Source organism: Fistularia commersonii, chromosome 22 (assembly GCF_037954325.1).
Source record: "Fistularia commersonii isolate RoL2024-O1a breed Wild chromosome 22, RoL_Fcom_v1.0, whole genome shotgun sequence".
Lineage (NCBI taxonomy): Eukaryota > Metazoa > Chordata > Actinopteri > Syngnathiformes > Fistulariidae > Fistularia > Fistularia commersonii.
Genome location: NC_141305.1, coordinates 8,806,349 through 8,820,368, shown reverse-complemented (window position 1 = coordinate 8,820,368; position 14,020 = coordinate 8,806,349). Strand labels below are relative to the sequence as shown.

The following is a 14,020-nucleotide window of genomic DNA, read 5'->3' as shown; positions in this document are numbered from 1 at the left end:
ACTCGGTCATTGTTTTGTCAAGTGGAGCAACCAGAACCACCTCCTACTCAACATCTCCAAGACCAAGGAGGTGGTTGTGGACACAACACTGATGCAACTATCAAAAGATAGTCCCCCAATCGATGGACAATATTCCTAAGGGGGGAATCCCTTTTCTTACACCACATAGAATGAGTTTATTTTCGTACCAATTTATCACAATGTGAGCTCCAAGACCTCCTGAAAAATCTGGTTTTGTCACTCAGGATTTTTTTAAACATTAAAATTATATCAGGGGCTGTTTGATAATGTCAGCTGCTCCCAGGTGACATTGGGAGAGAGGGTCACCTGGGACTCTGAACCTTACCGACAGAAAAATCCATAAAGCTGTAATAACAAGCATTTTCCAATCTGGCTTGAACACCGGGCCCATCTTTCTGTGAAACCAATGCACCACAGCTGTGATTTTTAATTTTGATTTATTTGCTTCTCCCCTTTCAGTTGAGTATCAAACTGCAGTTGCATCTGATCGCCGCTAGGTGGCAGTAGAGAGCGCGCTGGTTTCGCAAACGAAGAGGACGCGGAAGTAGAAGAAGAACCGGGTGTCCCGCCGTGCTTTGCGCTTGTCAACATCGTTACCAAACAGTTACCGGTTGACTTTTAATAACACACATGGTTTTTGGGAGCGTCGGCGTCCGGTTGTTGTAGCTTTATCTGTATCCTCAGGACGGTGTCCGTGACCTCCGGTCTCCATGAGCGGCCTGCGGACCATCGTGGGCTCCACGGCTCTGGTGGGCGTACTGGGGCTCGGATACGGAATGTACTCCGTGATCGCTCCCGGGGAGGACAGACGGAGGGAGATCGTCAAGGTGACTGAAGGAAGCCCCCTTCTCAGGGTTTTTTTTTTTAATTTATTTTTTATTTCAACCTCCGCTAAGAATCTGCATTCAATTGCAATGTGTTTTTCTGTACCCCTCCAAAAAAAATATGCATCGGCCCTCACAGCACGGCTGGAAGAAAATGTAATCTATCGTATCGTTGAGCAAAAATGCCATAGCAAAATAATCTGTCTCAGAATAGCCAGGGATTATTTAATCAGCAGAAAGTGTCTTGGACCCACACATGGTATCACTTTTCCACGTCTTTTGGTCAAGAAGATCGAAGGACCCGATATGAGGAGATTGAGAAATGACTTGCTCATGGGACCAAGTCATTCGGGTCTAGCCAAATATTCAGGTGTCAGGTTCCCCCTTGAATTGGTTCAAATGCACAAATCCTTAACACAAGCCTTGGCAGCTAAAATTTTCATATTTTTACTTTATTTTGACTGGTTTTCTTTTCAGCCATTGCAACTATCCCCATTAATTTTAGTATGTGAACCTTTACATTATTGTAGATTTTCTAACAAAGATCAAGCACTTTTAATAATATAATCTTAAATATTTATTTCTTTACAACTTCCCGATTACAAATGATTCAAATTCAAGTAACATTGCAACTCTAACAGAAGGGGCAAAACAAAGAAGTAGTGCAATTTGATATGCTAACAAGTAATTGCAGTAATTAAGTTCAAAGTGTTGTGCAACTAAAATGATGTAAATCAATTTACAAGTTGTAATTTGAGCAGAGGGGATAAGGGAAGCTTGAGTATTATGAGTGTGACTGTGTGGGGCATGTCAGAATTTATGAATGGAGTCGAGGAGCTTGACGGCATCATTTTAGTACAAAGGTAGCCCTTCTCCTCTGATTCCTGCAAGCACGGCAGCCACTCAAACACTAAAAACAGCGTATGAAATGTCTTGGAGGACCCAGTTTCCTAACCTAATTGTCATATCGTGGTCTACTGCTGACAAAGTCCTGAGGGGAGTGACTAAGGTTTTTTGAGCATGCAGTGACAGCGCTCTGCAGATAGTTTCCGTTCTGGAGGCTGGTAGAGTGAAACCAGAAGATTATGGAGAAGGTGATGATGTTCTTGATAAGGGAGGAGTGTAAGGTCCGGAGGATGATCTTCCTTACTCCAAAGGAATTGAGCTCCCTTAGGAGGTACTTCCTCTGCTGACATTTTCTCAGGATTCCCTCAGTGTTTGTGGAAAATTTTATCTGGTTGTCAAATGTGGTGCCCAGCGACTTGTACTCCTCAACAAGTTTGAGTCTGTCGATGGTGTAGAGGATTAAGAACAGCGGTGAGTGGTCACAGCGCTGAAGAGCAACAATGGAGGTGTGACAGAGGTCAGAGAAGATGTTAGTGGCCAATACTCCCGTGATCTGCTGGTTAACAAGTCCAATAACCACAACATGAGCTGGTTGTCCAGGTGGAAGCAGGAAGAGAGTTTGCTAGGCTGGATGTGGGGCTGTGGTGTGTTGAATGCAGAGGAAAATAGCATACCGGAGTCTGACTGAGGTGTCGGGGGGGTCCAGATGTCTTAAGATGAATATTTCCATGTCATCCACACCTCTGCTTGTCCAGTAAGCAAAGTGAAGAGGGTCCATCAGTGAGCTGGTTACTTTGATATTATGTTGTTTAACTATCTCTCTATAGCCTTCATCACGAGGGAAGTCAGAGGCACAAGTCTGAAGTCATTGTTAACATATGGTAGATAGATTTTATATTTTACGACAGCTGTAGTTTCATGATCTTCCTTCATGTGTTGATTTTTATTTTGTCTCTGCATCGCCAGAACCTTCCTGAAAACAACCCGATGAGAATGGATGAGACGAGGAAGAGGAATGCCCTTGTGATGCAGGCGCTCAAAGAGGCTGCAGAGACCAACGATAACTTAGCGAGAGGCCTGGGGGGGCCTGGGAGATAGGCTGAGCTAAAGCTTCAATGACTTTTCCACCTTTAAACCCACAGGGACTTTATTTATTGTCACAGGCATGACATCGTCTGACATGCAGGTCTTATGACTTTGCATCTGAAAACAATGTCCTGCTGGATTAAACATACCCAAACACAACGGGAGCTGATCGTTCAGTCTTATTCTTAGTGTTTGCTGGAGTCACCGCAACATGTTATGCAGCTGTGTAAAAAAACAAACAATAAAAAAAAACGTGTTTATGAATATCTGCCACAAGCTCGGTTGTGTTAGCCATTTCGCACCAGTGTGATGCAAAGATAGTGCACATCTGCTGTATGACAACAAAACACTTAGAGTGTAATTTTGACAACCTTGGCACAATAATTCCAGAATAATGTCAGTCTACTTACACAACTTCAATAAAGCAGACAGTGTCTCAAGGCTAACTTGAACATTTGCAACACAAATAGCACAACATATTGCTCTGAATGTAAGCAACTGCATATTAGACTGATTTGCTTTTTTGTTGAATTAAGCTACTTGACAAGACGGTCATGCTATCATGAATTTACGATAGTCACTCAAGTGTTATCTATGTGTTAGTCATTAATCACAGTTAAATGATTTCATTGCTCAAGCCTGTTTTTCAGCAGGCTTAAAAAGTCCCTTTTTCAAGTTTTATGAGAGGAAATTGAGTGATGTTTCTGATATTGTTACACAAAATCAGTTCCTCCTTACAAAGAAGATAGTCATAAATATGATTGTGCAGCAGCACCCATGAATGGCTTTCAAAATTAATGAGTTGTCTCAAACAGATGAAAAACAAACTTTGTATTTCCTGTGTTGTTATTCAAAGCCAAGAAATGGGTCACAAAAGCAAATCCTTGAAACTATGACCTCTTGTATACAAAAGAGTAGTTTATGTTTCTTTGTTTTGCTTAAGTGACAATAGATTGACCTGCAGGTCTGCTTCAAATTGATAAAACTTCTGAGTCTACCCAAATTTGCAAAGAAAGGAGTAAAAAGAAAACACTTGAAAAATAAAAAATAAATAAAATGATGATAAACGTGTTGATAATCTTATGAAAATAAAATAAATTGTTAGAAAATTAGAAGATTCTCTGAAATTTGAAATAGAAAAAAAATACCAGGAATGTATTAATAATAAAATATTACTTAGTATGTTATAGACAGAAAGATTAAAATAATATTCATTTGAATTTGTGTGGCTATTAATAAATTGATAAATCAATGAACAAACAAATAAATAGTTTTTGCATGAAAGTGAATAGTGACCTGCATGAGCTTGCATGAAAGTCTCATTTCCAGCCTTCTACAAAAAACAACCATTTGGATCCAGTTGATTTCTAATCCATTTATTTCCATTTATGTAATTTCTCAAGATTTTGAAAACCATCATGTAAAATCTGTGAAAGAAGTCCCATTAAAAAAAATATTTTGCTAAAATAATGACTTCCTGCCAATAATGTTGCCACATCAGGTAACATATTTTTTGAAATCATAAATGAATAAATAAGCTATTTTATGTTTTTATTATTGCAAAAGTGACCTCCACATTGGGAATGTCTGTTGCAGTGGATGAATAAGAGGCAAATTGTAAAGCGCCTTGTATGTGAGCATCATAAGCATGTTTCCACACTCAAGAGAATTTTAGCTGTAGATGCAATGAATGTAATGTGTGAGAGGAATGAGAGCTATGAGCTCTGACACTGTGAGCCACAGTCTGATGCTTCAATGTATTTATTGAATGCTCCAAACATTTGGAAAACTTGGATGTTTAAGCTTCCCTATTCATGACGCATGTAAAACGTTTGCGTTAACATTCCTGCTGAAGGTGGAAACTTTCTGTGCGCTGGATTTGCTCGTGCTGCTAATCTTTATCTTTTCAGCTTCTGTCTGGACTACAACTTAGGTTTCTCAAAGTTTTTAAAACAGAGATTTGTTGTGACAGGCTGCTCTCTCATCTGATGACCTTACAATGTGACTTGTGAGTTTAAAGTTTGGTTCTGTCAGAAAGTAAACTGCACCTGCAGCTTCATGTTCACTTCCCTCCTGCAGTCAATTTCGGAGGTCCTGGGACTCAAAATACCACGGTAGAAAATAATCTGCATCATTTCATTTCATTTGAAAAGGATTGATTGTACAGACACATTTTCAGTCTTTCTAACGGGAAAGAAATGCATCATGCACCTCCAAGAATGTAAAATTAATTCAAAATAGATTTAAGAGGAGACTAAAACCCCACAATGGAATATTTTTCATCCATCTAAAATCAGCTTGCCATATGCACAGCAAAAGATAAACCAGTTACCCTTTTATAGCAATATTCGCAATACATTTAAATATGTTTTGACTTTTTGACTGGCTGTATCGTCCTTGTTAGTGACAAATACTTACCAATGCAGGTGAGAATGTGAATCTTTACTTAACACCTGCTTTTTGAAACCCAAATGCACAAAATATGTTTCATAACAACATGCAACAATGAAGAACATGGCTGAAAAAAATGTTGTATAAAACAAGAAGAGTCAAATTGACATTTATCTACAATTTATCTTCAATTTAAATAAATAATGCTGTTTATTCAGTCAGCTATGTCAGTATGTTCAGTCAGTATTTGCAAGCTTTGCACAATGTAGGGGTTCAGAGGTTAAAGCTCTGCTTTATATGTCATGGTTGGATCATTTTCGGTATCTAGGAAGGTATGGGGGGCATTTTTACCTTAAAAAGGTATGATATCAATAATCTCATCACAAACTCCTTACATTTTTTTGTCTACCACCATCTGTCCCTCCGCATTCCTATCCTGGATACCAAATTGGCCCATCACTTCTTACTGTATGGGGATATTCTCCACCACTTCATCTAACTTATTCCAGAAATTCTCCTTCTCCTCTAACTCACATCCCACCTGCGGGACATAGCCACTAACAATGTTGAGCATCACACCTTCAATTTCCTTTTTCAAACTCATAAATGTATCTGACATTCTTTTCACCTCCAGAACATTCCTAACAAACTCCTCCTTCAGGATAGCTCCTACTCCATTTCTCTTCCTGTCAGTACCATGATAGTACAACTTAAAACCTGCTCTGAAGCTTCTAGCCTTACTACCTTTCTACCTGGTGTCCTGAACACACAGCATGTTCACCTTCCTCCTGTGCATCATGTCAACCTTTTCCTGTTATCGTCCCAATATCCAAAGTCCCTATTCTCAGTCCCAGATTCTTGCCTTTCCTCTCTTCTCACTCTTCTTCCGCACACGCTTTCCTCCTCTCCTTCGACTGACAGTAGCCAAATTTCCACTGGTGCCCTGTAGGTTATCGGCACCAATGGCGGTCGCTGTTAACCCAGGCCTCGACCGATGCGGTATGAGATTCTTAGGTTTGATTTGCATATTTGGTTTTGGCACAAGTTTTACACCAGATGCACTCCCTGATGCAAGCGTCTACATCTATTTGGGTTTGGAACCGGCTCAGGGAGACAGTGGCCTGTGCCACCCCGAGGCTACATTCTACAGTCAGATATAATACTGAAGTTAATATTGCATGATTTAATATTAGATATTGTGTTTCATATTAAATCATTAAACACTGTTTTTTTTTTTCATCTAAAATATGTAAAAAAAAACAGGCAGCTTTGGGTTATCATATAGAAGGTTTCTCTAAAGAGTCGGGGGAAAATGCATTTTATATCACTAAGGGAATTAACTTCAAGACATTTAAATTATTTGTCATTTTCTCCTTAAATAACCTATTAATATAAGACATTACATTACATTACATTTGGCAGACGCTTTTATCCAAAGCGACTTACAATAGAGGACATAGGGACTGCAAACAACACTTGCAAATACAAGACAATAATACATACATACAAATAACAATATGTTGGTGGCAGAAAAGGGAAAGAGTGTAAAAAAATGTCAGTATTCATATAAACTGTTGGAGGTTTATATTTGCAAAGCATCCCGCCGTGATATCCATATTTACTCCTCTTGATTATATGCGGTTCAATTTGGCAAATAATACGTCACCTGATTACATTTTCAGTTTCTTATTTAGTATAATTCCATCAGAATATATCGGCACCTGCATATAAAACTGCGCGACCCTTTTAGAAACTATAAGCAGTCTTATTCATTTCTATATAGGGAGTGAAATCGTTAAGTATACAACAATGAAAGTTTATAGAAAAGGTACTTCATCGACCGGAAGTTGAAAAGCTTTCCGTTTCCTGTCGAGAGAACCGCTCAACCGCTTCAATCATGTAAGCATGAAGAGTTTGAAAACACAAGAGAACACGTTTCTTTACGAGCATGTTTGTCTTAATATTTGAGGAGGGAGCCGTTTTAACTGTTGTGATATTATATCGTATCACGACTGGCTAAAAGTGTCTGGGTGATTCATTAACCGGAGCATTAGCTTGGCTAGGTCTACCTGTGCTAAGCTAGCCCGTTTGCATAGAGCTTGCTAACGTCCATGCGTGATTCACGAGTGGAAGATCGCAGATGGGATGCCGATTATGAATATTGTCCTCGTGTTTCACCGTGATACATTAGCGCGTACGACTGTGTTATTACTTCGATAAATTCGCGTTTAAATCGGCTTCCCTGTGACGTAGTAAATATCCGAAATGCTATTTTGAGATCTAACCGCTACAGCAGGTTCTTAGTATGGATGTGAACAGTTTCTGGGTTAAGTGGACAAATCCGCTAAGGCCTTCACTATATAGAAACAGCACCATCATTGCTTGAAGGGAGGACAGTATAGACACTGCTAGATTATAGTTAAATGCCAGCATAGAAAAAAACAACAAACACTTGGATTTATTTGAAAATGTGCGCATTCTTGTTTGCAGTATCAGAATCATTCATATTGTCACACATTGGACTATTTGCCAGTTTAAACTTACTGAGGAAAAACAAGGATGATTGCAGACCAAAGTCTGACTGATCCTTAAGCTAAACCTACTTTTCCTTGTTGCATAAAAGTTAAATATCAGCTATAGCTATGTCACTGCATTATTTCATTCAGTGGATGACCTGTGATGCCTGTAATATTACCATCGTCATAACCATAATCATCGTTGGATATTCTCATATTATCAGGTCTCGTTCTCTGAATACAATTTCAGTATTTTATATCTGAGTTATTAATATTTCTGTCAATTTCAGTCAGGCTGAGATAGGCAGCTCTTAGACAAAATCAGACTAATAAGAGAAGAATGTAACGTAGTGGCGGATTACATGCTATGACTCAACAGCTACTTCACAGACAGAGCTAGGACAAACAGCTGTGTCCAAAGGGGACAGTTACATCACTAGTTTGTCATGTGTCAGCATAACATTAATCATTTTTCTAACTGGAACAAAGCTCTTCTCCCTCCCCAAAGATCATGCTGGTTTTGTGGTGATGCTGATTTTGTCTTATCAGAATGCCAAAATCCAAGGAGGTACTGTCTTCCACGTCTGGAAGCGATTCTGACAGTGAAGTGGAGACGAAGGTTCGTGCTGTAAATCCCCCAGTATTTTTGACCGCTCAGTAAACAGCAGCTAACCAATCAAAATCTGACACTTGGCAGATGTTTCTGTCAGAATTTGAAAATGTGTGTTTACTTTCTTTAGGCAAAGAGAAAGAAGCCCAGTGCCCCAGAGAAACCAGCAAAGAAAGCAAAGGGCGGTGAGAGCTCCAAGCCTGGCAGCTCCTCCAAAGGCAGTGGCAACAATGGTGACAACATGTTTCAGGTGCCCTCTGTCATTAAGCTCCTTGTTACAATTTAGAAAAACTCAGCTCTACCAATGATTGACTCAAAGACTGTTAGTGCAAAGGTCCTCTCTGATCAATCAGAGACCAAAAGGGCTTCAAAGTGTCAAGTGAATGAACATCTGATTGTCCAAATGTGTGGTCGATAGCTTTCGAATACTGTAAAAACAGCCAACCAACTCCAGCAACGCATAATGTGTTGTAAGGCTGCCTCAGCACTTATAAGCATTAGAATAGTAACATCTAAAGGGCATCAGGAGCAGTTTTATTGGAAACCAACTTGAATGTAATTCATCTAAGATAAATAGCCCGGTTATTAGGTGTCCACCAAGTTTTAGCATTATTGAAAATAATGAGAGCAGGCTCATAGGCCTAAGATGCATTGAAAAGGGGTAACCGAAATGTCATCGGTATGCTGTTGATGAACACTCATTATAATTACACAACAGAGTAAAGTGAGCAAGTAAACCCCATATGTTGAGAAATTGACTCTATCTTTAGAAACGCAAAGTAGTTTGTGAACTATTGACTCAAAATAACTTGAAAATCAAATATGTAGTTTTACATGTTACTAGTTTACTTATTAAAAACCCAGAAACTCAGAATGCTAAATACTGTTTTTTGTCCCCATGAGATCTACATAAGTTTTGCCCAAATGTTCCAAACCTTAAAAACTCAACTAATTTTATGTAAAAGAAAAAAAAAAAAGGAATTAGTTTGTCATTCTCAATTGTTGATAACTAGATATGGGTCCATCTCCCTTCCACAGATCGGCAAGATGAGGTATGTGAGTGTGCGTGACTTTAAGGGTAAAGTACTCATCGACATCAGAGAGTATTGGATGAACCAGGATGGTGAGATGAAGCCTGGGAAGAAAGGTAATTGCATACAACTTTATCCTTGGCCTCTTTTCATGCATTTTTCTCATTTTAATGACCAGCCTAATAGGCAAGACTTCTAACACAAGTGAAAAGCCTATTGATAAGGAGTGAAAATTGGTAATTTCCCTTTTTTATTAAATTTATCTGGACATACCCTTCCTGACTAAAGATCCCCCCAAAACTACCTACACATACCTGGAAGGAAATAAGAAATTACTTTGCAAGTCAACAAAAATTATCTGAAATTGATTGAAGTAATAGCTTTAAAATGAACTTCATCTCTCCTGAAGATGAAGTGTCGCATCATCTTACCACACCCCTCAAGACTATTTAATTTGCTTTATGTAATGTTGATCAGCTATAATGTTAAAATAGAAGATAGTGTTTGTCAAACTTGTTTTGATAGTCCCACCTCAGTCCTCACTCTGCTGGTGTAACAGTTAAGAGCCTTTTGCTGTTGTTGCAGTATCTTAAGATGCAAATCAAATCTTCCAGAGATTCACTTGAATATTGACCATCCGTAAAATAAGAAATAAGACATTGATATCGTGTTATATACCAGTAGTATTGTAGACCACAATATATGACCTTGCATTTTTTAAATCACTTAGGCATCTCTCTGAATCCAGAACAATGGAGTCAGCTGAAAGACCAGATCTCAGAAATCGATGACGCCATCAAGAGACTATAAGCATTCCTTTCTACCTTCTTTTGAAATTTCACAATGTGGGTTGATGAGTTTTGTATAACCCTCAGTATTTTTTCCTGAGAGACTTTTGATTTTTTTTTTTTCTTTTTTTTTCTTTTTTTAGTTGTTGAGCTGGTTTGTGGATTGTAGCTTTCTATGTGGAACTTGTTTTTGAGCTGTGGTAGTGGGTGTGTGCGTGTGTGTCGTGTGTGGGGAGGGGGGTTTAAAGCACTAGCTTTATGTCATTTAGTAAATGATAATGTTCACTGTTTGTCTTTCTGTAGATATAAGATTTGTTTCATCCAATGAAAGATGTGATACATGTTACCGGTCCTCTTTTATTTGTGAAGCAGAGACAAGTCAGTTCTGCACCTACAGGGTCAAAAGGTTTTGACAATAAACATCATGAAACTAAACCAGATTCCTCTTTTTTTGCAATGTCTGTGAAAACTGACCAAGTTTTAATGTAATGTGTATATTGGTCACTATATGATTTACTGATACTCAGCAGTAGATCTTAGTCAAACCTCATTTTCAAGTAATACAAGAAAGCATGTTGTAGTCAATCAGAATTGGGTAATGAGCTGTTACTGCCAATATGGGCTCATAAAATCTTGCTGAGAAATATTGAAAATGTTATCAGCTAAATCACCTCAGCATTTCACCTCTGTATATTAACCATTTTAGTTTAATTAGCTGGTGAGTTTTTAGGGCTCTTCATAAATTCGCCATGCGTTTACTAGAATATAGCTGGAAGTGACATTAGTAGTATGTTATTCTCACCATTACAGCTGTATTGAGTCTGGTAGTTGAGAGGAACACCTGCTTCCATGGAAGCACAACTCAGGAATTCAATGAAATAAACATATACGTCAATGCCAACTGGCTTAAAGGCGCAGAGGAAAAACTTTGGCCGATTCAGACGGCAGTATTATGATGTCTGGCTTACTCATGTCACAGAACTATAAAAGTAATCTTATGTCTTTATTACAAGCAGAAGCATCTTGTTCCACCAAAACCTTAAAATTTATGAAACAACATCAAACTTAGGATACAAACTCATAAATCACAAAAAATGAAAACATGTGCTTCACCTTATTATTCTCATTTTGCTGTGTAAATAAAGTGAGCGGACCATCTAGATCTGAAAAGCAATGAAAAATAACCTTCCTTCTGATGGACAGCAGATGGCGCCTCCATTTGACTGATTGTACTGAGGAGAGAAAGAATTAACCTCTAACCAGATGTCTGACCCTCACAAACACTTTCCCCCTGAGGTTTTGACCGCAAACACTAATTTCAAGTCAGTCTTTCTGAAAACTGAAAATGATTTCAAAATATGTTAATAACTATTTTTGAAACAGCACACTTTAATTCAAGCAGTTTAGACTGTAATTGTGAATCATCCTCGGTTGAGCATCAGCTGAATTTCAAATTCATTGTTTCATGATATGTCATAATGCAAGTTTTGTTGTCCTCTCATCTCTCAGAATAATAAGGGGTCCAACCATGGGAGAAGGGCCACTTTTATTTCTTGGGCCAATGAAGTTGTTCAATTCATGAATAAAAGCTAAACAAGCTGAAAGGGTATTTCACATAAACAAAATAAAGACAGAACATCAGCAAATGGCTGCATTCACTCAAACTCACAACTGATTTGCCCGGAAAATCAAGTTGTTTTAAAACTTAATCAGTCAAAAATCTTCCCAGAAACCTTTATAACTGCAAGTGAAAGGAAGAGAAAAGGTTGGCCAAAAGGAGAAAATTTAGAAGCTCTTTTTGGTATTGATGTGTCACGTTATCTGCTTAAAAGCCTAACGTCAGACACACAACACCAGTTCATGAGCCTTGTGTGAGATGCATTATAATTCATTTTTAATTAAAAGCCGCATTCAGAGACCTTTCATAACAATTTAATTATCAGAAAACTTGGAAGAGTGCCTTCGATCAGACCTTTAAATCACGGATAGGAAAAAGAAAATAACGCCCCGTTCCACTTTGGGTCTCCACTAGATAGAGCTGTGGCTGCACTGCCACCTTGGTGGACTGTCGACAGTGACAATCCTGAAAAAATTCACAAAAATGTCCAAGATCCTAAGATAAAAAAAGAAAAGAAGATCAAATCAGAATCACCAAAAGTGATGCTACTTTCATGAAAAAAAAACAACATTTTTGATTATAATTTCATGTAGTCAAAGAATCAGATTTGCTGATTTCCTTTGTTTAAATGCCTCTAAATGCAGATGCATTCATTATCTACACCCCTTATCCTGCACTCAGGATTGTGGGGATAGTGGAGCCTAAGATTAAACCACCTTTAAGTAAATATAATTGTTGAAAATAAAAGACCACATTTCAAAGATGTCACGTTGCATGCTAAAAAATGCTTGAAAAGAGCAAATCTTTTTTTTTCAAATGTTATACATTTTTCTAATAATTAGAGAAAAAAAAGGTCAGTTTAATGCCCCTGGAATATCCACTTATCCAATGAAGTGATGTGATATTTGGGGAATGAAATTCGCTTTATTTGTCACATTCACTTATTCATTCAGGACAACATCAGTGAAATTTGACCACTGAATTTAACCCATCATTGATGGACCATGAGCAGAGGGCAGCCTCTTAATAGTGCCAGCAGAGCAGTTAGCGGTTCAATGTCTTGCTCAACAACACTTCGACGGGCTCGGAGGAGTGCGGGAACTGTTTCGGTCCCAAGGATGATTGCTTTACCCCCCCTGAGCCACGGCAAACAAATAGATAAAAAAAACATGATGTTTTTTACCTAATGAAGACAATTGGAAAGACTCTGTCAGCAATACTACTCACTGATACGATGTTCCCAAGTAGTTCCTAAACTGTGGTAAACAACCATAGCATCTCACGAGTAAAGAACAAGTGATAAAAGTTATTGTATAACTATTGTATAAGTTATTGGATGAGGTAATGGGTTCTGCCACACCTTGGGCCTGGAGTTTGTAATTAACAATGTTGCTATTTTACCTAATCATGATATTACAAGTGCTATGATTTACAGTCACATTAACGTATAGTTTGTACTACAGTGTGTGCCTTTGACTTTTTTTTTTGGCAACCCAATATGTGTGAATATGCAGAGCCTCATCTTTTCTCTAAGATCACTATTCAGCCAGGATCAAGGTTAAAGCGAAGCAGGATCGAGTTAAAGTGAATATTTCTGTTCAGTTGATTCGATTGGCTCCTGTTACCTGTGGATACATACAATATACAGTGGTCTGACGACGGCTTTGACCGACAAATGATAACTATTGAATATAATCCAGAAATTCCCTTGTTTGACCCGGTACACAGAACAAGTGGACATAATTGGTTTCATGTTGTTTGCTATGATTCAATCAATATCATGTGCAAAGGAAAGGGGTTAAGTAACACATCACAATGACTTGATCCCAGTACAAGTATGGCAGGTTACACGTTTAATGGGCAAAATAAATATAGTCAGAGTACCGTCTGGTACTGAAATTTTTGTGTCAGCATTTGATACTGAGCCCTAACCCATAACCTGTATTAACGTCTAATATTCCACTTCTTGAATTATGCATGATTGATTCAGTTTCTTGATTAATATATATTTTTTTTTTTTGCAAAATGTTCAAATTAATTTCTGAAAAACAAAACACATCACAACACAACACACACAAGAAAAAAAAAAAAAAACAAGGTTCTTGAACTCCTAAATATTTTCTGTCTTTTTTTTCCTCGCTCAAAGACAAAACACCCACACACTCTCCCTTGTTTTTCACCCACACCGCTGAATAGCTGAGGATCACAGAGTTTGCTTGACATGAAACCCAGATAACTCACAAAAATTATGATTAACGGTATATCGGTAATCTGTTTTTATTGGAAACA

The 14,020-nt window shown here is 38.1% G+C and overlaps 2 protein-coding genes across 2 annotated transcripts; both read left to right on the top strand.

The window, feature by feature from the left end:
* The first annotated feature begins 578 nt into the window (after window positions 1-578).
* Window positions 579-5,389, top strand: uqcc3 (ubiquinol-cytochrome c reductase complex assembly factor 3). The gene is made up of 2 exons (XM_086169767.1): window positions 579-848; window positions 2,658-5,389. Exons 1-2 carry the CDS (start codon window positions 732-734, stop codon window positions 2,787-2,789), a joined length of 249 nt encoding a protein of 82 aa, XP_086025893.1. The 5' UTR covers window positions 579-731; the 3' UTR covers window positions 2,790-5,389.
* A 1,600-nt stretch (window positions 5,390-6,989) lies between these two features.
* Window positions 6,990-10,548, top strand: sub1b (SUB1 regulator of transcription b). The gene is made up of 5 exons (XM_086169766.1): window positions 6,990-7,067; window positions 8,234-8,303; window positions 8,425-8,544; window positions 9,333-9,441; window positions 10,056-10,548. The coding sequence occupies exons 2-5, from the start codon at window positions 8,235-8,237 to the stop codon at window positions 10,133-10,135; spliced, it is 378 nt and encodes a 125-aa protein (XP_086025892.1). The 5' UTR covers window positions 6,990-7,067; window position 8,234; the 3' UTR covers window positions 10,136-10,548.
* Window positions 10,549-14,020: the final 3,472 nt, after the last annotated feature.

Bases quoted from the DNA above. Each gene is read 5' to 3' on its own strand.
- uqcc3 (XM_086169767.1), top strand. From the start codon at position 732: ATGAGCGGCCTGCGGACCATCGTGGGCTCCACGGCTCTGGTGGGCGTA. The intron at 849-2,657 runs GTGACTGAAGGA...CTGCATCGCCAG, and splicing joins GACGGAGGGAGATCGTCAAG to AACCTTCCTGAAAACAACCC.
- sub1b (XM_086169766.1), top strand. From the start codon at position 8,235: ATGCCAAAATCCAAGGAGGTACTGTCTTCCACGTCTGGAAGCGATTCT. The intron at 8,545-9,332 runs GTGCCCTCTGTC...TCCCTTCCACAG, and splicing joins ATGGTGACAACATGTTTCAG to ATCGGCAAGATGAGGTATGT. The intron at 9,442-10,055 runs GTAATTGCATAC...TAAATCACTTAG, and splicing joins GATGAAGCCTGGGAAGAAAG to GCATCTCTCTGAATCCAGAA.